This window comes from Mesoplodon densirostris, chromosome 7, assembly GCF_025265405.1.
Source record: "Mesoplodon densirostris isolate mMesDen1 chromosome 7, mMesDen1 primary haplotype, whole genome shotgun sequence".
Taxonomy (NCBI): Eukaryota; Metazoa; Chordata; class Mammalia; order Artiodactyla; family Ziphiidae; genus Mesoplodon; species Mesoplodon densirostris.
Genome location: NC_082667.1, coordinates 88,466,398 through 88,489,334, shown reverse-complemented (window position 1 = coordinate 88,489,334; position 22,937 = coordinate 88,466,398). Strand labels below are relative to the sequence as shown.

General features: G+C 44.2%; 1 protein-coding gene across 1 annotated transcript in view; it reads right to left on the bottom strand.

Annotated features, from left to right (window-relative positions):
- LOC132493280 (forkhead-associated domain-containing protein 1-like) overlaps positions 1-22,937 on the bottom strand; it is a 111,062-nt gene that overhangs the window by 55,021 nt on the left and 33,104 nt on the right. Inside the window, exons 4-5 of the mRNA XM_060103637.1 lie at positions 15,260-15,530; positions 1,168-1,277 (exon numbers count right to left, since the gene is read on the bottom strand). Coding sequence (XP_059959620.1) covers positions 1,168-1,277; positions 15,260-15,530 — 381 coding nt within the window. The remainder of the gene's footprint in view (positions 1-1,167; positions 1,278-15,259; positions 15,531-22,937) is intronic.

Sequence of the window (22,937 nt, the reverse complement as noted above, 5' to 3'; positions counted from 1 at the left end):
AGTTCTTACAGGCTGTGCAGCTTCTGCTCTGGCCCCCTGGGAACTCCGAGACCACCGTGCTGTGATGAAAAACCACATGCACAAAGGGGTGCACCAGTCCAGGCGTCCTGGCTGAGGCCCTAGATGTGGGAAGGAGGCCAATGGAGACCGACCACCAGCCTGGCCAAGCCAGCGGCTTACTGAGGCCGCATGAGTGAGGCCAGGGGACGCGAGCAAAGGAACCTTCCAGGTCAACCCATAGATTCTGGGGAATAATGAATTGCTGTTTGAAGCCGCTAAGTTTTGGGATGGCTTGTTACACAGCGATAAATACAGAATCTGAGTGTGGCTTCTCGCCTTTCTGCAACATTTTTCAGAGTCTGGTCCCAGGATGCCTCGTTGGAACCCCCTGCCTCCTGAAGGTTTGGATTTCCGTGTCTGACAAGAACCCCAGGTAGGTCTGCTCCTCACAAACTCTGAGAATTGCTGCAGGAGCAGGCCCTGGCCCTGAAGGAAAGCGAGATATTATAGACTGCTTCTTTTAGAGTAACTTTCAGGTCGTGTCTAAGTGGGGAGAAATTGACCTGGGCCCTTCCCAGGATGGCTTGAATCCACCTGTTCTGCTCGCATCCCTGCTTTAAACCTCTCTGGTTCTTTAACGAGTCTCTTGGCCCAGGCCTCCCTGACTTCAGGGCTCACTTCCTCCTGCTAGGAATGTGTTTTTGCATCACTGTTCCATCACTGAAGGTTGACCAAGTGATTACTGTGTGGGAGTTAGAAGTACCCGCTGAGAAGCTAACCAGACCTCGCTTTGAATCATAACACTGCTCCTTGCACTGGGCAGCCTTGAACACATTACTGAACCTCTCTGAGCTTCAGTTTCCTCATCTGCAAAGTGAGGGTGATAAAATCTATTTTGAAGATGGTGAAGATTAACGAGCTAATAAATGTCAAGTGCAGAGGACATGGCCCAGCACACAGTAGGTGCTCAGTACCTTGTAGTTGTAGATGTTATTTGGGATAAAATGAGCAGTGGCCAAACCTGGCTGAATGTCTTGGGAGGAAGAGGTGGTTTCTTGGAAGTAGGAAAAAGGGACAGTCCTTGAGACACAGAGAACAAGAGGCAGTGGCAATCTCTCCATGGTCCCTCTTGCTGCTGTAGCTCTGTGCTTCCCCGAGACCCCTCACCTTATCGTACTGGGACAGGTCCTGGTCCACAAAAATTTCTCTGTAGGGCTCTGCCCCAGGAATTTCCTCGGCCACTGATTGTTCCGACAGTTCTGCCACGTTGGTCCACACTAACACACAAGATCAACAGAGAATGCAGAGGAGACAGTGAGTTTCCCCAAAGTCTTAAAGAATATTTTCAGATTAACCTTCACATTCATGAGACTTATGCACTGAAAGCATTGCAGGAGGACTGGAAAGGGCAAGAGCTGCCTCATTTCTCTTCCCCAGCGTTAACTGCACTGATGCACTGTGGTGTGTCTCTTTCCAGACTTTTTTCTATGCTGCATAAGAGCTGAGGACCTTGGGCAAGTCATTTGCTCTCTCTAAGCCTTCGTTTCCACATACATAATTCAGGATCCCTGATAGTCTCTGCTATAAAGGGCTATCTGGAGATTAAATAGAATAATGATATAGAGCAGGGCTTGGCAAACTATGGCCCTGCGGCCAAATCTAGCCTTCTGCCTATTTTTGTAAATAAAGTTTTATTGCAACACAGCCACAGTGATTCATTTACATATTATTTATGGCTGCTTCCCAGCTACAAAGGCAGAGCTGAGTAGTTGCAGCAGAGACCATGTGACCCACAAGTACTAAAGTATTTACTATCTGGCTCTTTACAGGAAAAGTTTGCTGACCCCTCAAGTAGAGCATTTAGCACTAAACATTAGCTATATATTTTTTATTGCAGTCATATCTTTTCAAAAAACAAAAATGCATTTACATGTCAGAGATTCTTATCCAGCTTACTTTTCAGCTAACAATATCAAAAACATCTTCCCATGTCAGTATTTGTAGCTGTACTTGGTTCTTTTCCAGGGCAGCATTGTGGTCCATTGTCCAACTGTGCCAAACGTGTTTAACTAGGATCCACTTGATAGCCATTTAAGCTTTCCTATATTTTTTCTTATTTACCCCAGTATTACAAAGCCTTTTTATATGACTTTCAGGGATTATGGCATTGCGTTTGGGGACCCCACTCTGTATCACATCAGACATCTCGCAATTCACTCACATCAACACTGAATACATTTCTTTTTATTGGTGTAGAAACGTTTGTAAAGATTTCTATAATTCTACGTGTGAGATCACTTGGGCCCAAGCAGCATATTTTAAATTTCCAAGTGACTATGGTTTCTGGAAAGTCACTGCACATTCTTATCTTCTTGTGAAGTGAGAAACTGAACAAATTGTTTTCAGTGGTGATGAAACTTTAATGAGTATTAACATTAATGATGAATGAAGCACGCACTGTCATGTATGTGGACATTCATCATTTATTCATTTTGCTTCTATATTTTTTATTTATGCATTTTAGAGTCAAAGATTCCTGCCCCCCAGCCAGGTCTCAAACCTCTTTGTGGACCCCAGAACCTCTAGTGGACATAGCTGATGGCCTGTGGTGCCCAGAGAATGCACAGCCTTGCGTGTTGAATGAGCAGCCCTGGCCACAGTGTTTCCTGGGGCACGAGGAACAGAAGGGCCTGGAACTTCAGCAGCTGCCCATTTTCTCTCCCTCCACCTCCCCAACTAGGTCCATGATTAGAAAACTGTTATTTGAAGCTCACTGCCCCCATCTGACTCTCTTGGATCCTGAGCAGCAAAGTCCTAACTGACTACAGCAGCAGTGCCTGATAGAGAAATAATGTGAGCTACAGAATGCAATTTTCAATTTTCTAGTAGTCACGTTAAAAAGGTAAAAAGAAGAGAGGAATTTTTAATGATCAATTTTATTTAACCCAATACATTAAAAAGCATCATTTCAACACATAATCTACAAAAAATATGGAGATATTTTATATTCTTTTTCTTCGAGGCATGAAGCCTTTGAAATCTGGGGTTTATTTTACACTGATTGCGCATCTCAATTTGGAAACTGAGTTTTCAGGAGGAAGATTTCATCTGTTTTCATATTCCTCAAGAAATCGGCTCTCACTGGAGGAAGCTACTGACTGGCCTGTGTCCCCAGGGAGGGCCTCGGGGTCTGACCCTAACTGGGCCCCTGTCCAGGCTCAGCTTAGAGTTCTGGCGTCTAATGCCATCTCTAGGGGTGACTCCGGCTGCCTCTGCGACCCTGTCGTGGCTGTCTTGAGGGACGCTTCCCTGCAAGATGATGGCCGGAGGGGGGACTTCATCAAACTTACAGAACAGGCTGATCGATGGGGTCCCTTTACTGGGGAAGGTGTGTTTACTCAAAGTCTTTGTGGGGCTAGAATTTGCTCTGAGACTTGCTTTCCTTACACCCAGGCAGGGAGGTGCGGGAGCAATTACCCCTCACCTGCCCCAAACTTCTTTACCGGCTACTGTTATTTATCAAAAAGAACCTAAGGGCCATGTATGACCAAACCGGCTTAACTCTAGATGCTGGATCCTTCGAAGGTCCCAGTGGGGAGAAGCCCCAGGGAGAGTCGGGAAGGCTGGGGCAGTGGGACGGCGGATATGGGGACGCAGGCACTTTAAGAATTTTCGGGCATGAGCTGTTGGCCAAAAGGCAGGGGAGTTACTTTAATATTTTAACAACCCCCAACTGTCCTGGTGTGCTCCAATAATCACCAGTCTGCAGCAGGGGCAGTATGTGTGCACCTTAACTGTGTCTTTAAGACATTGTAAGTTGTAAATAAAAGTTAAATAACAATCATGGTTAGGTAATAACTTAAGTTTTAAATTTTAATATTTAAAATTTAAATATTAAAATTTTAAAATATTTAAATTATTAAGATTGTAAAATTTAAAATTTAAATATTAAAATATTAAATATTTTAATATTTACTGAATGTTCGCTATGCACCAGGCGCTGTGCTCAGCACTTACAGGCAGGATACGATTTCGTCTTCATAACAACCCAGTGAGATAGGCTTTATTATTCCCATCTCCATTTTATATGTGAGAGATATGAGGCACAGAGACGTCAAGTCACCTGCTCAAGGACACACAGCTGGTAAGTGGTAGAGTCAAGGGATGAACCTAAGTTTGTTGGATTCAGAGCCTATGCTTTTAACCACTATGTAGTCAATGTATTGAAGTGGGAAGATGTTTATGACATATTATTGAATTTTAAAAATCAGGTAGGGAATTCCTTGGCAGTCCAGTGATTAGGATTCTGTGCTTCCACTGCAGGGGGCACAGGTTCCATCCCTGGCTGGGGAACAAAGATCCTGCAAGCTGAGCGGCATGGCCAAAAAAAGAAAAAAAAAGGTTACCTATGTTAGGTTCATATGATCCCATTATTGGGAAAAAAATATATATATATATGAATCAAGATGCTATTTTAGAGTGGGCGCGGTCGCCGGAGCTCAGCAGCATGTGATGGTGGACTTCCGGGTAAGATGGCGGAAGAGTAAGACGCGGAGATCACCTTCCTCCCCACAGATACACCAGAAATACAGCTACACGTGGAACAACTCCTACAGAACACCTACTGAACGCTGGCAGAAGACCCCAGACCTCCCAAAAGGCTCGCCCCGCACTCCGTGCCCCTCAGTCCCGCCCGGCCTGAGTGAGCCAGAGTCCCCGAAGAGGCTGCTCCTTTAACCCTGTCCTGTCTGAGCGAAGAACAGACGCCCTCCGGCGACCTACACGCAGAGGCGGGGCCAAATCCAAAGCTGAGACCCAGGAGCTGTGAGAACAAAGAAGAGAAAGGGAAACCTCTCCCAGCAGCCTCAGAAGCAGCGGATTAAAGCTCCACAATCAACTTGATGTACCCTGCATCTGTGGAATACATGAATAGACAACAAATCATCCCAAATTGAGGAGCCAGGAGTCAGTGCTGTGCCTCTGAGGTGGGAGAGCGAACTTCAGGACACTGGTCCACAAGAGACCTCCCAGCTCCACATAATATCAAATGGCAAAAATCTTCCAGAGATCTCCATCTCAACACCAGCACCCAGCTTCACTCAACGACCAGCAAGCTACAGTGCTGGACACCCTATGCCAAACAACTAGCAAGACAGGAACACAACGCCACCCATTAGCTGAGAGGCTGCCTCAAATCATAAAAAGTCCGCAAACACCCCAAAACACACCACCAGACGTGGACCTGCCCACCAGAAAGACAAGATCCAGCCTCATCCACCAGAACACAGGCAGTAGTCCCCTCCACCAAGAAGCCTACACAACCCACTAAACCAACCTTAGCCACTGGGGACAGACACCAAAAACAACGGGAACTACGAACCTGCAGCCTGCAAAAAGGAGACCCCAAACACAGTAACATAAGCAAAATGAGAAGACAGAAAAACACACAGCAGGAGAAGGAGCAAGATAAAAACCCACCAGACCTAACAAATGAAGAGGTAATAGGCAGTCTATCTGAAAAAGAATTCAGAATAATGATGGTAAAGATGATCCAAAATCTTGGAAATAGAATAGACAAAATGCAAGAAACAGTTAACAAGGACCTAGAAGAACTAAAGACGAATCAAGCATCGAATAAAAACACAATAAATGAAATAAAAAATACTCTAGATGGGATCAATAGCAGAATAACTGAGGCAGAAGAACGGATAAGTGAGGTGGAAGATAAAATAGTGGAAATAACTGCTGCACAGCAAAATAAAGAAAAAAGAATGAAAAGAACAGAGGACAGTCTCAGAGACCTCTGGGACAACATTAAACGCACCAACATTCGAATTATAGGGGTTCCAGAAGAAGAAGAGAAAAAGAAAGGGACTGAGAAAATATTTGAAGAGATTATAGTTGAAAACTTCCCTAATATGGGAAAGGAAATAGTTCATCAAGTCCAGGAGGCACAGAGAGTCCCATACAGAATAAATCCAAGGAGAAATACACCAAGACACATATTAATCAAACTGTCAAAAATTAAACACAAAGAAATCATATTAAAAGCAGCAAGGCAAAAACAACAAATAACACACAAGGGAATCCCCATCAGGATAACAGCTGATCTCTCAGCAGAAACTCTACAAGCCATAAGGGAGTGGCAGGACATACTTAAGGTGATGAAGGAGAAAAACCTGCAACCAAGATTACTCTACCCAGCAAGGATCTCATTCAGATTTGATGGAGAAATTAAAACCTTTACAGACAAGCAAAAGCTGAGAGAGTTCAGCACCACCAAACCAGCTTTACAACAAATGCTAAAGGAACTTCTCTAGGCAAGAAACACAACAGAAGGAAAAGAACTACAATAACGAACCCAAAACAATTAAGAAAATGGGAATAGGAACATACATATCAATAATTACCTTAAATGTAAATGGACTAAATGCTCCCACCAAAAGACACAGACTGGCTGAATGGATACAAAAACAAGACCCATATATATGCTGTCTACAAGAGACCCACTTCAGACCTAGAGACACATACAGACTGAAAGTAAGGGGATGGAAAAAGATATTCCATGCAAATGGAAACCAAAAGAAAGCTGGAGTAGCAATTCTCATATCAGACAAAATAGACTTTAAAATAAAGACTACTAGAAGAGACAAAGAAGGACACTACATAATGATCAAGGGATCAATCCAAGAAGAAGATATAACAATTGTAAATATTTATGCACCAAACATAGGAGCACCTCAATACATAAGGGAAATATTAACAGCCATAAAAGGAGAAATCGACAGTAACACAATCATAGTAGGGGACTTTAACACCCCACTTTCACCAATGGACAGGTCATCCAAAATGAAAATAAATAAGGAAACACAAGCTTTAAATGATACATTAAACAAGATGGACTTAATTGATATTTATAGGACATTCCATCCAAAAACAACAGAATACACATTTTTCTCAAGTGCTCATGGAACATTCTCCAGGATAGATCATATCTTGGGTCACAAATCAAGCCTTGGTAAATTTAAGAAAATTGAAATTGTATCAAGTATCTTTTCCGACCACAATGCTATGAGACTAGATATCAATTACAGGAAAAGAGCTGTAAAACATACAAACACATGGAGGCTAAACAATACACTACTTAATAACGAAGTGATCACTGAAGAAATCAAAGAGGAAATTAAAAAATACCTAGAAACAAATGACAATGGAGACACGACGACCCAAAACCTATGGGATGCAGCAAAAGCAGTTCTAAGAGGGAAGTTTATGGCAATACAATCCCACCTTAAGAAACAGGAAATATCTCGAATAAACAACCTAACCTTGCACCTAAAGCAATTAGAGAAAGAAGAACAAAAACATCCCAAAGTTAGCAGAAGGAAAGAAATCATAAAAATCAGATCAGAAATAAATGAAAAAGAAATGAAGGAAACGATAGCAAAGATCAATAAAACTAAAAGCTGGTTCTTTGAGAAGATAAACAAAATTGATAAACCATTAGCCAGACTCATCAAGAAAAAAAGGGAGAAGACTCAAATCAATAGAATTAGAAATGAAAAAGGAGAAGTAACAACTGACACTGCAGAAATACAAAAGATCATGAGAGATTACTACAAACAACTCTATGCCAATAAAATGGACAACCTGGAAGAAATGGACAAATTCTTAGAAATGCACAACCTGCCAAGACTGAATCAGGAAGAAATAGAAAATATGAACAGACCAATCACAAGCACTGAAATTGAAACTGTGATAAAAAATCTTCCAACAAACAAAAGCCCAGGACCAGATGGCTTCACAGTTGAATTCTATCAAGCATTTAGAGAAGAGCTAACACCTATCCTTCTCAAACTCTTCCAAAATATAGCAGAGGGAGGAACACTCCCAAACTCATTCTACGAGGCCACCATCACCTTGATACCAAAACCAGACAAGGATGTCACAAAGAAAGAAAACTACAGGCCAATATCACTGATGAACATAGATGCAAAAATCCTCAACAAAATACTAGCAAACAGAATCCAACAGCATATTAAAAGGATCATACACCATGATCAAGTGGGGTTTATTCCAGGAATGCAAGGATTCTTCAATATACGCAAATCAATCAACGTGATACACCATATTAACAAATTGAAGGAGAAAAACCATATGATCATCTCAATAGATGCAGAGAAAGCTTTCGACAAAATTCAACACCCATTTATGATAAAAACCCTGCAGAAAGTAGGCATAGAGGGAACTTTCCTCAACATAATAAAGGCCATATATGACAAACCCACAGCCAGCATCGTCCTCAATGGTGAAAAACTGAAACCATTTCCACTAAGATCAGGAACAAGACAAGGTTGCCCACTCTCACCACTCTTATTCAACATAGTTTTGGAAGTTTTAGCCACAGCAATCAGAGAAGAAATGAAAATAAAAGGAATCCAAATGGGAAAAGAAGAAGTAAAGCTGTCACTGTTTGCAGATGACATGATACTATACATAGAGAATCCTAAAGATGCTACCAGAAAACTACTAGAGCTAATCAATGAATTTGGTAAAGTTGCAGGATACAAAATTAATGCACAGAAATCTCTGGCATTCCTATATACTAATGATGAAAAATCTGAAAGTGAAATCAAGGAAACACTCCCATTTACCATTGCAACAAAAAGAATAAAATATCTAGGAATAAACCTACCTAAGGAGACAAAAGACCTGTATGCAGAAAATTATAAGACACTGATGAAAGAAATTAAAGATGATACAAATAGATGGAGAGATGTACCATGTTCTTGGATTGGAAGAATCAACATTGTGAAAATGACTATACTACCCAAAGCAATCTACAGATTCAATGCAATACCTATCAAACTACCAATGGCATTTTTCACAGAACTAGAACAAAAAATTTCACAATTTGTATGGAAACACAAAAGACCCCGAATAGCCAAAGGAATCTTGAGAACGAAAAACGGAGCTGGAGGAATCAGGCTCCCTGACTTCAGACTATACTACAAAGCTACAGTAATCAAGACAGTATGGTACTGGCACAAAAACAGAAAGATAGATCAATGGAACAGGATAGAAAGCCCAGAGATAAACCCACGGACATATGGTCACCTTATCTTTGATAAAGGAGGCAGGAATGTACAGTGGAGAAAGGACAGTCTCTTCAATAAGTGGTGCTGGGAAAACTGGACAGGGACATGTAAAAGTATGAGATTAGATCACTCCCTAACACCATACACAAAAATTAGCTCAAAATGGATTAAAGACCTAAATGTAAGGCCAGACACTATCAAACTCCTAGAGGAAAACATAGGCAGAACACTCTATGACATAAATCACAGCAAGATCCTTTTTGACCCACCTCCTAGAGAAATGGAAATAAAGACAAAAATAAACACATGGGACCTAATGAAACTTCAAAGCTTTTGCACAGCAAAGGAAACCATAAACAAGACGAAAAGACAACCCTCAGAATGGGAGAAAATATTTGCAAATGAAGCAACTGACAAAGGATTAATCTCTAAAATTTATAAGCAGCTCATGCAGCTCAATAGCAAAAAAACAAACAACCCAATCCAAAAATGGGCAGAAGACCTAAATAGACATTTCTCCACAGAAGATATACAGACAGCCAACAAACACATGAAAGGATGCTCAACATCTTTACTCATTAGAGAAATGCAAATCAAAACTACAATGAGATATCATCTCACACCAGTCAGAATGGCCATCATCAAAAAATCTAGAAACAATAAATGCTGGAGAGGGTGTGGAAAAAAGGGAACACTCTTGCACTGCTGGTGGGAATGTGAATTGGTACAGCCACTATGGAGAACTGTATGGAGGTTCCTTAAAAAACTACAAATAGAACTACCATATGACCCAGCAATCCCACTACTGGGCATATACCCTGAGAAAACCATAATTCAAAAAGAGACATGTACCAAAATGTTCATAGCAGCCCTATTTACAATAGCCCGGAGATGGAAACAACCTAAGTGTCCATCATCGGATGAATGGATAAAGAAGATGTGGCACATATATACAATGGAATATTACTCAGCCATAAAAAGAAATGAAATTGAGCTATTTGTAATGAGGTGGATGGACCTAGAGTCTGTCATACAGAGTGAAGTAAGTCAGAAAGAGAAAGACAAATACTGTATGCTGACACATATATATGGAATTTAAGAAAAAAATGTCATCAAGAACATAGGGGTAAGACAGGAATAAAGACACAGACCTACTAGAGCATGGACTTGAGGATATGGGGAGGGGGAAGGGTAAGCTGTGACAAAGTGAAAGAGCGGCATGGACATATATACACTACCAAACGTAAGGTAGATAGCTAGTGGGAAGCAGCCGCATAGCACAGGGAGATCAGCTCGGTTCTTTGTGACCACCTGGAGGGGTGGGATAGGGAGGGTGGGAGGGAGACGCAAAAGGGAGGGGATATGGGAGCATATGTATATGTATAACTGATTAAATTTGTAAAATAAAATAAATAAATAAATAAATAAATAAATAAATAAAAGAAAAAAAAAAGATGCTATTTTAATAAGTCACTCCACATATTTTCTTTTCTCAGTAATTCTTCCCCACCTCCCATGAGCTCTTGCCATTAAGATTTGGCCTTGGAGCTGACGTTTTATTGCCTTGTGGTAAAGGAAGGATGAGTATTAACTAGAACAGGGTGATTTTTCCCCCAGGCAAAATGATGTTTTGATTTTTGACAATGTCTGGAGACATTTTTGAGTACCACAGTTAGGGTGGTTGGTGGTGGTGGTGGTGTTGCTACTGGTATCTCTGGTGGGTAGGAGTCAGGGATGCTGCTAAACATTCTACAGTGGACAGGACAGATCCTTCAACAAGGAGTTATGCGACCCACCTGTCACTGTGCCAAGATTGAGAAACCCTGACCTGATCTGCAGTAAATAAATCCTTGGCTTTGGGTTTTCAAATAGAATTTTTCAAGTCTAAAGCAAGGTGACAGTCTAACAGTAAACCAATTTAATTGGAAGAGCCCAGCTTTGCTAAGAGAGGAAAGAGCTTTCTCGGAACCCTTAAAAAGAGGTGTTTTCTGTCAAGAGACAGCATGGAGGACTGGAGCACAGAGTTTTCTCGAAAGCGTGGAGTAGAGAGGCCCAGACAGAAAGGAACTCCCCATGACACGGGAAGATGAAAGTCCTTTTCTGAGGATGGCGAGAGTGTCAGGGGAACGAGGGCAAACGTTTGGAAACATGAGACCTGGCTGAGAGGCTGAGGAGATAGAGCCCAGGTAGATGTGAGGGACTCTAAGCCATACGACTCATCCTTCATTTCTCCAGGGGGAATCCAAGTCCTTCAGAGAAGCCCCAAGTTCAGCATGGCACTGGAGAAACCGGTGATTACAGTGGAAAAATTTAAATGGCGGAGTGAAAAAAAGAAAAGAAACAGCCCATGTGCCATGTGTCCCAAGGACACATTAAAAAAAAAAACCCCAAAACCCTGTATATATGTTCATAAGACAGAACATGATGCATACAACAAAATGAATGAATCTCAGAAATACTATGCTGAGTGAAAAAAGCCTTCCACAAAGGAACATGTACTACATGGTTCTGTGTACTTGAGATTGTAGAACAGGAATATCTAATCCATGGCGGGAAAAGAATTCAGAAGAGTGGGTGCCTCTGGGGCCTGGGGCTGGGAATTGACTGGGGAGGGACATGAGGGAACTTTCTGGGGTGATGGTAATGTTCTATATCTTGATAGGAATTTGGGTTACATAGTTGTGCACGACTGGCAAAACTCAGGGGCACATTCAAGATCTACGCCTTTCAGGGTGTGGTAGCCAGTCTCCAAGATGGCCCCACTGATTCTTGTCTCCTGGTATTCAGACCCTTGCATCATCCTCTCCAATACTGGATGGACTTTATATTAGTTAGCTGGGGCTGCCATAACAAAACACCACAGGAGGTCTTAACAAAAGAAATTCATTTTCTCACAGTTCTGGAGGCTGGAAGTCCAAGATCAAGGTGTGGGCAGGGTTAGGCCTCTCTCCTTGGCTTGCAGACGGCCACCTTCCTGCTGTGTCCTCACATGCCCTTTTCTCTGTGCACGTGCAGCCCTGGCGTCTCTCTCTCTCTTCTTACAAGGACACCAGCCCTTGGATTAGGGCCCACCCAATCATCTCATTTGAACTTACTCATCTATTTCAATACACTATCTCCAAATAGGGTCACATTCTGCGATATTGGGATTGAGGCCTCAGCATATGCATTTTGGGGGAATGCAATTCAGTCCGTAACAAAGCTTCTCTATGTAACCAAGGATATTGCAGAAATGACACAGTTTGACTCCTGAGGTTAGATCCTAAAAGACATTGCAGCTTCTGCCTCACTCTCTAGGACCACTTGTCTGGAGGAGCTGGCAGCTTGAGGATGCTCAAGCAACGTATGGAGAGGTCCGCTTAGTGAAGAACTGAGGCCTCTTACCAAAAGCCATGGGAGTGACCCATCCTGGAGGTGGGTCCTCCAGCCCCAGACAAGCCCCCAGAGGACCACAGCCCAGCCACCACCATGACTGCCACCCCATGGACAAGTCTGAGCAAGAATCCCCCAGCTAAGCCATTCCCAACTTCCTGACTCAGAGAAACTAGGAGATAATAAATGGTTACTGTTGTTTTAGGCCATGACATCCTGCAGTAATTTGTTATGCAACAATAAGTAGCAAATACAGGTTTGGGCACCAGGAGTGGTGCAAAATTTAACAAAAACCCTACTATGTGGAGTGGTTTGGGATGGAACAGTGGCCAGAAGCTGGAGGACTTTGGCCAAGAGTCTTTGAGAAAGCCTGAATAGTCTTAGTAGAAGCCCGATGGCCTTTGAGGAGGCCGTGAGGGAAGGGTCCCAGGAAAGTGAGGAAAATGTTACTGGGGTTAAGGGATCCTTGTTAGGTGGTGGCAGAAGGTTTCCTAACACGTTGCCTGTGGTCATGAGGAAGGTAGAAAATGTTTGTGATGAGGCTGAGTGGTCAAGCTAAAGAGAGTCCCAGACAGAGTCTTGGAAGGTGCTAGCTGGTTACATCTTGCTACTTATAGTGAAATGTGAGCGGGAGAGACAGTTAAAGGAAGGGCTGTTAAACCAGGGCAATGCTCTGGGCTTGAAAATTCCCTGCCTCTCCAGGTGGCAAATGAAATGTAAGAAACAGGTTCTGGGCAAAGATCAAATCAAGGGCACTCTCAAGAAAACACAGTCCAGAGAAGAAGCTGAGGGTGTGGTTGTAAAATCCTTTGTTAAGAATACAGATCCAGGGCAGTGTCCAAGAGAACCCTTCGGTCAAAGAACTGGGCTTCTAAGAAGCTTCTGTCCTTTGTCAGTCTTTGCAGAAGCCCATGGTGGAAGGGCTTGTGACAAAAAAGTCTGTGGGCGTGGTTTTTGCCTGATAGGATGAACCCCAATAAGAAGCACTGCCAACTCAGACTGACAGAGACCCACAAAAGTCAAAGAAGCGTCTGGACCCCCAAGCTTCTACAGGCAGGAAGCAGGCTGTAAAACTATGCAGCCACATCCATGGGACACCTTTCATAGGAAAGGGAGGACGACTCAGAAGGCAGAACTCAGGGACCAGCGGGCAGAGCCAAGAGCCCTGGTAAGTCATTTCTGGGCAAGAGTTGGACTGAAGCCCAGTCAAGGAACTGCCGATATTGTCCCAGCTGGACTTCAGAACTGCTGTGGGCCAGGGACTCCTGTGTGTTTCCTGTTTCTCTTCTTTTGGAACAAGAGGAGTGTGTGGAGCAGTGATGCTATGCCTGTCCCACCAGTATGTGCTGGGTGTGTGAGGGACAGACCCTCTGTGCAGAGGTCTTCAGATTTCTGGAAGTAGTACTTGATGAGCTGAACGTAACATACTACACCCATGAGCCCCATCTGTACCTGGACTTGATTTAGACGAGATTCTGGAATTTGAGCCGATGCTGTTACTGGGGTGAGATTTTGGGGGGCCTCGGGAGAGAGGAGGAGGAGTGTGAATCATGGAGGACCCGAGGGCAGGCTGTGGTAGCCGGCCTCCAAGATGACTGCTGATAATCCCTGGGGACTCAGAGGGGTCTGCGGCTGGGACGCAGAAAACAGAGAATGGGACCTTCACACCAGTGGCCACAGAAGAAACCTGGGAATCATGCCAGGGACTAAGTCGAGCCAGCTACACTGCCAGTAAGGCTGGCAAGGCCAAGAGGATGGTGACAGACAGGAAGTCTCCTCCCCAAGTGCCATGAGGCCTTCTGGGGGGGAGGGGGGGAGAAGGAATCCCTGATGGCTGTGTGTCCCCAAAGTGACCAGGCTTTGAGTGACAGTCACTGAGATAACCAGCCTTAAATTTTACTGAAAAGCGTTATTTTAGATTAGATTGAATACATAACCTCCGGAGAAGTAATTTTCTCCATAAGCCTCAGTCTCCTCTTACCTGTAAAATGGTAATAAAATATTTAAAAACCTCCTAAGGCAAGAGGGATTTCAGTTACCAATATGTCTGTACATCTGAGTTGAAGTATATAAATTTAGATTCTGATACAAATTCATATATATTCATATATATCTACAAACACACACACACACACACACACACTCACCACAGAGGTACTGACGTGTGCAGATGGGCAGAGCACAGTCTTGGAGGAGTTTGTACCAAAAAGTCAACAGGGAGAATTCTGGTGATAAGGGTGACAGCTTATCTTTTACTATTTTCTAACTTTCTGCTTATCCCAATTTTTTCACATTTGATTATGTTCTACTTCAGAACCAGAGAACATAAGCAAAAGCCAGAGAAAGACAAATAGCATACCATATTGCTTATATGTGGAATCTAAAAAAAGGTACAAATGAACTTATCTACAAAACAGAGATAGAGTTACAGATGTAGAAAATAAACTTATGGTTACCGGGAATAAGAGGGGGGAGGGATAAATTGGAAGAGAGGGATTGACATACACAATACTATACATAAAAGAGATAACTAAGAAGGACCTACTGGATAGCACAGGGACCTCTCCTCAATACTCTGTAATGGTCTATATGGGAAAAGAATCTAAAAAAGAGTGGATACATGTATATGTTGAACAGATTCAGTGTGCTGCATACCTGAAACTAACACAACACTGTAAATCAACTGCACCTCAATAAAACTTTAAAAAAAAAGGGGAAAGCAGAAACTGAGACCCATCCTCCTAGCAAAAGCCCCTCCCCTAAGCCGCCAAGGAAGCATCCATGAGTACCTTGCCTGATGATGGGAACGCTGTGGGCGGCTCTGTCCACCTTGAAGGAGAACATCTTCTCACTGGTACTCACGGGCCGCCTGTGGGAGGCTGGTGGGACCATGGGGGGCTCGGGGGACCCCTGCGACCAGCTCCTCTGCACTGGTGCTGTCCAGATGCCCGGGTAGAAGGGGGTCTGTGTTGGTGAGGGTGACTGGTTCAGTTGCTGGGTGGCCCAAGGTGGCTGTGGCCTTGGCCAAGGTGCTGGGCCCCTCACCCATGGGAAGGAGACCTGCAGGGGCAGACAAGAGGGTCAGGGGAGGTTACGAGCAGCTAGGGTGGTCTTCACCTTTCTGTCCCGGCGACATAATTGCTGCCCTAGATTTTGGCATATAAGTCACTTCTCCCAAGAATCCCTCCCACACTCTCCCCAAATTTGGGATGGCGGTCCCCACCATGGGTCACCTTGCACACTATCACACCACCATTTATTGGGTGCAGCCTTCGTGCCAGGCACTCAGTCAAGAGATTCACATGCATTACCTCATTTAATACCCCTGATGCTCTGTGATGAGCCCGAGGCTGAGCAAGACCTAGTGACTTTCCCAGGACCACAGATTTGGCAGTGAGCGTCTGAGCTGGTACAACGCCACCTCTGAGCTCTGAGAGGCTGACAGCTTTTTGTCTACCTTGCTCAGCACCGTATCCTCAGCTCCTAGAATAAACCCTTGGCACATACACAGTAGGTCCTTAAATACTGGTTGAAAGAATGAATGAACACATCTCCGAGATTCAAGCCCAGCTCTCCAGGACACACACATCCACACTGTGTGTCTCCCTGGCACTCCCATTCCACCTGTTCCCCGAAGCCGAGAGCTCTGGGGTGGCAGGCACCCCAACGGGCTCGCACCCCAACTGGCTCATTAACCTGTGATCCTCAACATCTGCCACATCTGATTCTTGCCAGACGCTCCATAAATATCTATCGAGGGAACCTTTTTTCATCTGACCCGGCGGAAGATGTCTGTATCTACTTTCATTAGAGAGCACATCAAAATCCATCTACACCGGGAGAAGCAAATGCTGAGAGGTGCTGACACCTGGCTTTGTCTTGGTTAATGCTCTTGTGGCCGTCCCTCCCCGAGCCTAGTGGTTAAACCGCGACATCGTGAATGCTACCATTTATTGTAATTACTCACCGATTTCTCGCGATAGCCCTGAAGGGGAGGAGCTCTCCTTATTCCTAGCTTACAAATGAGGCTTGGAGAGGTTAAGGACTTCACCAAGCTCAGGTGGTGGTGGAGAGGGTGGTGGGACTGGGGTTCTGGAAAGCTCTTTCCCTCTCTGTCTCTCTCTCCCTTCTCTGCCCCAACCCCACCCCCAGTCTCTTGGCAGAAAAAAACACACTTTTCAAGGAAGAAGCTAAGTTCAAAGGTTTGCCGCCTGTGGCGGTCACGTTTCTCTTTCTGCAGACTGCAGACACAGAATGAGAAACAGGACAGAATGCTTCCGAAATAGGAGCACTGGCAGACAGAACTTCCTAGAGCTCCAGCTGGATTGTATTCAAGAGGAAGGTTCTCCACTCACTCAGGTTCCCAAACCAGTCTTTTAGCTACAGTCTTTCCCAGCCAAGTCAAGAATCTGGTGAATTCCCCTGAAGACTTTTTTGGAGTCAGGGAGAACACTGTTCGGGAAAATCAAACTCCAATTGCCTGGCGACACCTGGCCCAGCATTTATGATGACACTGGCCCCGTTGAAACCTGTTTCAGGAACGGACTTGGCAGTGTTCCAGAACTCTGTTACCTTATGTGAAGATTCGAATTTCTCTCCACTGTGGGCACCTCGGTCTCCACCTAAGCTTTCTTCCTTTCTCTCCTTTCAGAAGCTGAGGTGTCCTGCTTCTGCCTTGCACTCACTTCTCCATCCATCCTATCCCTTCCCGTCCTCTCCTCTGGGGCTGTCTTGCCTCAATCATTCCTACAACCTTTCCTCATCGATTTAATAAAGATTTATCGAATGAAAGGGCTGAAGGTGGGAAGGGGGAAATTTGAATATGTTTTACCCCCGCCTGATAGAAAACAAATCGAGAGACCACGGGTAGTGTGGAGGAATTCCCTTGTGTGCTGGGATGCTCAGGTAGATGTGCCTCACTGCCCACTAACTGCCAGGGTGCTGAAGGGAGTGCTCATATCTCATGCCTCAAGTGGTTCACTGCCGTAGTGGACAGGCCGCAACCCACCTGGCTCTTCTGGAAATTCCAGGAATCTCCCTCCCAATCTGTCGGCCCATTGCTGTGGGTGGGGCTAAGCAATCAACCAATCACAATCCCTGGACATACTGATTGGTTCAGTGGTGGGGCAAGTGATGCAATCAGAGCCAAGGAGACCCAAGAAGACTTGGCTGGACACCAGGATCTGGAGTGACCTGGTGGGACTTCAGAATGCAGCCAGCATGAAGGAGTGGAGCCCAGACATGGAGAGAGGGAAGCTGTTTATTTATTTTTCAAATTGTGGTAAATAACCTGCAACATAAAATTTATCATCTTAGCCATTTTAAAGTATACAGTTCAGTGGTGTTAAGTATAGTCACATTTCTGTGAGATGGATCTCCAGAACTTTTTCATCTTGCAAAATGTAAACTCTATTAACCATTAGACAACAACTCCCCATTCCCTCCGCCACCCAGCCCGTGGTGACCAACATTCTGTCTCTATGAATTGGACTACTCTAAGTACCAAGTACCTCAAATAAGTGAAATCACATGGTACCTGTCTTTTTGTGACTGGCGTATTTCACTTAGCATAATGCCCTCAAGGTTCATCCATGTTGTAACATGTCAGAATTTCCTTCTTTTATTTTATTATTTTTGTGTGTGTGTGGTAGGCGGGCCTCTCACTGCTGTGGCCTCTCTCGTTGTGGAGCACAGGCTCCGGACGCGCAGGCTCAGCGGCCATGGCTCACGGGCCCGGCCGCTCCGCGGCATGCGGGATCCTCCCAGACTGGGGCATGAACCCGTGTCCCCTGCATCGGCAGGCGGACTCTCAACCACTGCGCCACCAGGGAAGCCCTTCCTTCATTTTTAAGGCTAAATAATATTCCACCATACAGTTTAGAGTGTATTTTTTTAATCCATTAAGCGTCATGGGCACTTGGGTGGTTTCTACCTCATGGCTATTATAACTATGCTGCTGTCTGTGAACATGGTGGGGAAAATAAGGAAGCTGGTTTTGAGCACTGGCTGGGGTGCTACCCTGAAGTGCTCCATCCCTGAGGCTGGCTAGAGCTGGTTTCTGCTGCTTGCAGCACACAGAGCCCGAACGATAGGGCCCCTAGTGGGAAGGAGCCAAAGATGTATCAACGCAGCAGAGACTCCAAGCTCTTCGGGTTTAAAAATTTAAAAATAAAGGGTTTTTTTTTTTTTTTCTCTGAAGCATGTTGGTTGAGGGTAGCTTTAGTTGGATGGTTAAAGTTGGTTTTCTCTAGTTTCCCGGCTTGCTTTATCAAAGGGAAGGTCAAGGTTTTCTCAGAAATTCCTGCTGGCAACTACAACGATACAGGCAGGGAGAAAAGGAAACATAAGAAGAAGACTCACATTAAAAGCTAGCTCTGGGCTGTACAGGAAGCATGGGGTCAAGGTCAGTTATCAACAAGTTTGTTTTTATTATTTATTTATTTTAGATTTAATTCTATTTATTTTTGTCTGTGTTGGGTTTTCGTTGCTACGTGCAGGCTTTCTTTAGTTGCGGCGAGCGGGGGACTACTCTTGTTGTGGTGCGCAGGCTTCTCCTTGTGGTGGCTTCTCTTGTTTCGGAGTGTGGGCTCTAGGCGCATGGGCTGCAGTAGCTGGGGCACATGGGCTCAGCAGTTGTGGCACGAGGGCTCCAGAGCACAGGCTCAGTAGTTGTGGCGCATGGGCTTAGTTCCTCCACGACACATGGGATCTTCCCAGACCAGGGCTCGAACCTGTGTCCCCTGCACTGGCAGGTGGATTCTTATCCACTGTGTCACCAGGGAAGTCTTCAAGTCTGTTTTTAGAAACTTTAGTTTAAAAATACACGCTAATGCCTTTTCTCTTTCTTTGTGTCTGTTCTCTGACCATATGGTATGTTGCCATGGTTGGGTTTTTTGTTTTGTTTTTGAGGTAGCATATGTGATACTCCTGATTTCTTTTCCATACTACCTTTAAAATAGCAGGTTGGGGCTTCCTGGTGGTGCAGTGGTTGAGAGTCCGCCTGCCGATGTAGGGAATATGGGTTCGTGCCCCGGTCCGGGAAGATCCCACATGCCACAGAGCAGCTAGGCCCGTGAGACATGGCCGCTGAACCTGCGCGTCTGGAGCCTGTGCTCCGCAACGGGAGAGGCCACAACAGTGAGAGGCCCGTGTACCGAAAAAAAAAAAAAAGCAGGTTGTCAACCACCTGGATTAACCATGACCACATCCACGGCTGAATTTATATTAGCTTTAATAAACACAGGTCAATGATTTACTCAAGAAATCACTATCCATTTTTTTTCAAATTATCTATTTGTACTTTGTGTTATTTACCCAATATCTGCTTCTAACCCTGAAAAGAGTGTAAGTTGAATGGGACACCCTAAAAAAAATTCGAAGTAGTTTGCACATCGAGTGCCTACAGTACACATGAATTCTGCCAGGAAGCCCTGGAGCCTGCAGAGAAGGTGGAAACTTAGACCTTGCCCTTGGAGAGCTTGTTATGTGCTCTGCCATTTGTAAGTAATTGTGGACAATACAACGACTATGAGCCACTGTGTAGAGAAGCCACAGATGTGCCACAGACTGTGCTGGGCACTTAATGCATGTGGTCTCATCTGATCTCCAGAATAATCTTGCAGGAGGCATTTTACCCCTCATTGTGTGGATTAAGAAACTGAAGCTCAGAGAGGTTAAATGACTTGCCCAACGTCTCACGGCCAGGAAGTGGTGACACAATTTGACTCCAATACCTGTGCTCTTAGGACTTCTAGGTTACTCCAAGTCATGATTTATTACCTGCTTTCCATACTCACAAACGGATCTTAGACGATTGGTTAGTGAATGATAGGATATTTTCCAAGTTAAAAAAAGGAAACGAACATTAGATGGTGTGAAAAAACACAAGACATCGCATGGGCTACTTAGAAATGGGATTTTCTAGGAACACTGACAACTGTCTTATGGAAGTGTTATTCTTTCTGGTACATGCCACGCCCTGGAAGCAGCTCAGAGGACCCCAGCCTCCATCCGGGAAGACCTGTGGTATGTTCACTGCTGTACCAGAGGAGTGCTGGGGCCAGCTGGTACCCGCCCACGAGAACTGATTGTTAAATGTCCAGGAATTTTGCCAACTGGTTGATAAACACAGCCATTAATAAGAATTAACTTACATAAATTTACAATTAAATTATATCAGAAACAATTGGTATACAAACTTAAAAGTCACCCCTTCCTAATTATTTTACTCTATTTTATTATTACCTATGCTCTTGAGGTTATTTCACTCTACTATATGTTTCTGTTGGAAATGTTACATAGTAATGTGTTACCACACCTCTCTTTCCTTCTCTGTATTCAGGGATGTGTCATTGGGAGCTGGAAATTGACCGTGGAGGGCGTATTACACCATAGAAATCAGGAAATGTTATAAATGAGGGCTTGGTTTTTAAAAAGTTTTATAAATAGGTTTAATAATGGTGGTTCATGTAGAGCTTGATTTTGTTTGTTTGTTTGTTTTGTTGATTGCCTAGACTTAAGACGGTAATGGAGAAAATGTTAACAATGCAGATTATACAAAAGCATGTTGTGTCTTAGCCGTTATGTTATGAATAGAGCAAAAAATTGGGGAAACGTTCTTCCAGTATTTAAAAATTATTATCTGATGCAGCAACAAAGTCACTCATGTCACTGATGAACATGTGAAGTTCTAACGTCTTTCTTTTTTCACTTGTATTATTCATAAATCCAAAATATCCAAAAATACCCACCAGTGCTCAGGTTGGGAACTCTCTCATTCATCAACTGCAATGAGAAATTGGCTATGGATACAAGAGTTCACCTAAAGTCAATGAAAGCATGCTGTGAGACTCAGCTGGCTATATAGAATTTACAAGAAAGAGTACTGTATATTTTGTTACATGGATAGACTGTGCTACACATTCTTTATATCAGTAAACCTTATGCTATGCATCCATGTACTTTACTTTTTCCAGAGAGCTGGTCATTAAATATTTACCAGCCCATCGCTGGCTGTGCTGGCACCCAGCAGAGTGCCTGCTGCTCATGGTAGGTGTTCACTGACTGAGCTGAACAGTTGGCAAATGGAGTGTAAATAAAAAGCACTTTGATTCTGGGGCTGGGATGGGGAAAACACATGCTAAGCCTGGTGCATCTTGTAACAGCAAAGAGTAAGCAAGTGCCCAAAACGAAAAGGTGGGGAGGTGCTCAAGGACACAGCAAGCAATCTGAAAGAGCTCCCAGTGGCCAAGGCTGGAAGAATTTGAGCGAAGAAATATTTAATGAGTATTGGATTATAATTCAAAGTGTAAAATCAGTATACATGGATCCATACTGACATAGATACATTAGTGAGTAAATACATAAAGGAGGGAGAAGAGACCGGCTTCCTTACAGAAGAATTTAACATACATAGATGTGGAGCTTAATTCCCATGGTCTGGAAGGGCCTGGGGGGTAGGGGTGATGGTGGCGAGCAGGGACACTGACCGCAGCATGGAGGAGCCATGGACCTGGAAAGACAGAATGGAGACTAGAAAACATGGCCAGTAGATCTCAGAAGCCAGGAGAGGGTGCTAGTTGGTGCCAGGACAAATGGCCTTTATCTCAACAGCTACCGGGGTGCCACCGTAACTCAGAGACGGGTAATAATTCTATGTCCCCAAGAAAAGGGTAAATCATGTACGGGGCTTCAGTGTGAGAAATCAGGGTTATACATTTAGAACACAGAACTGCCAAGTTATACATTATTTTTAGGTTTTGGAACTTAAAAGAATTAAGTCCCTTTGAGCTGTTCAGAAAAGCCATTCGTTTGGGGTTTTCCCAGCTGTGTTAAAGGAGATCTGGCCCATCTAATTTTCCCATTTTCTTGTAAATCTTCAATCTTACAGTTTTTCCTTTCCTTTCAAGTTCTAATCAGCTTCCTGGTCAGTCCATAAAATGGGAAATAGAATCTAATGAGAAAACAGCCGGATTTTTGCAAATAGCTTTTGCTACCCCTAGACTTGGCCTGCTTCAATTGGGTCTTGCCAGATAGAGAGACGGAATGAATGAATGAATGAATGATCATCAACTAAGTTCAGAGAAGGAGCAACGTGGTTCTGATTTGGTAACAAAGGGTGTGGCCTGCCAGAGGAAGCAGGACGCGGCCCGATTCCTGGCCGGGTCCGGGTTCTGTCTCAGCAGGATGCTAAGGGTTCAGCCCGCGCTCCCGTCTCCACCTCCCCCGATGTCATCTGCATCGCCTGTAGACATCTGGTGACAACACAGCCTCAGGGGTCCTTGTGTGTGAGTTTCTGCTGCAGAGGCTGAGCCTGAGGCTGTCTGCTGCCCCCTGCCTTCCACTTCACTGGTCTCGGGAAATCGCCTTTGATATAAAACACCCAGCCTCAGGAGTTCTCATCACATAAGTAAGTCCCCACGGAACCTGTAAGAGCACAGGGTAGAGGAAATCCTACAAGGTCAGGTA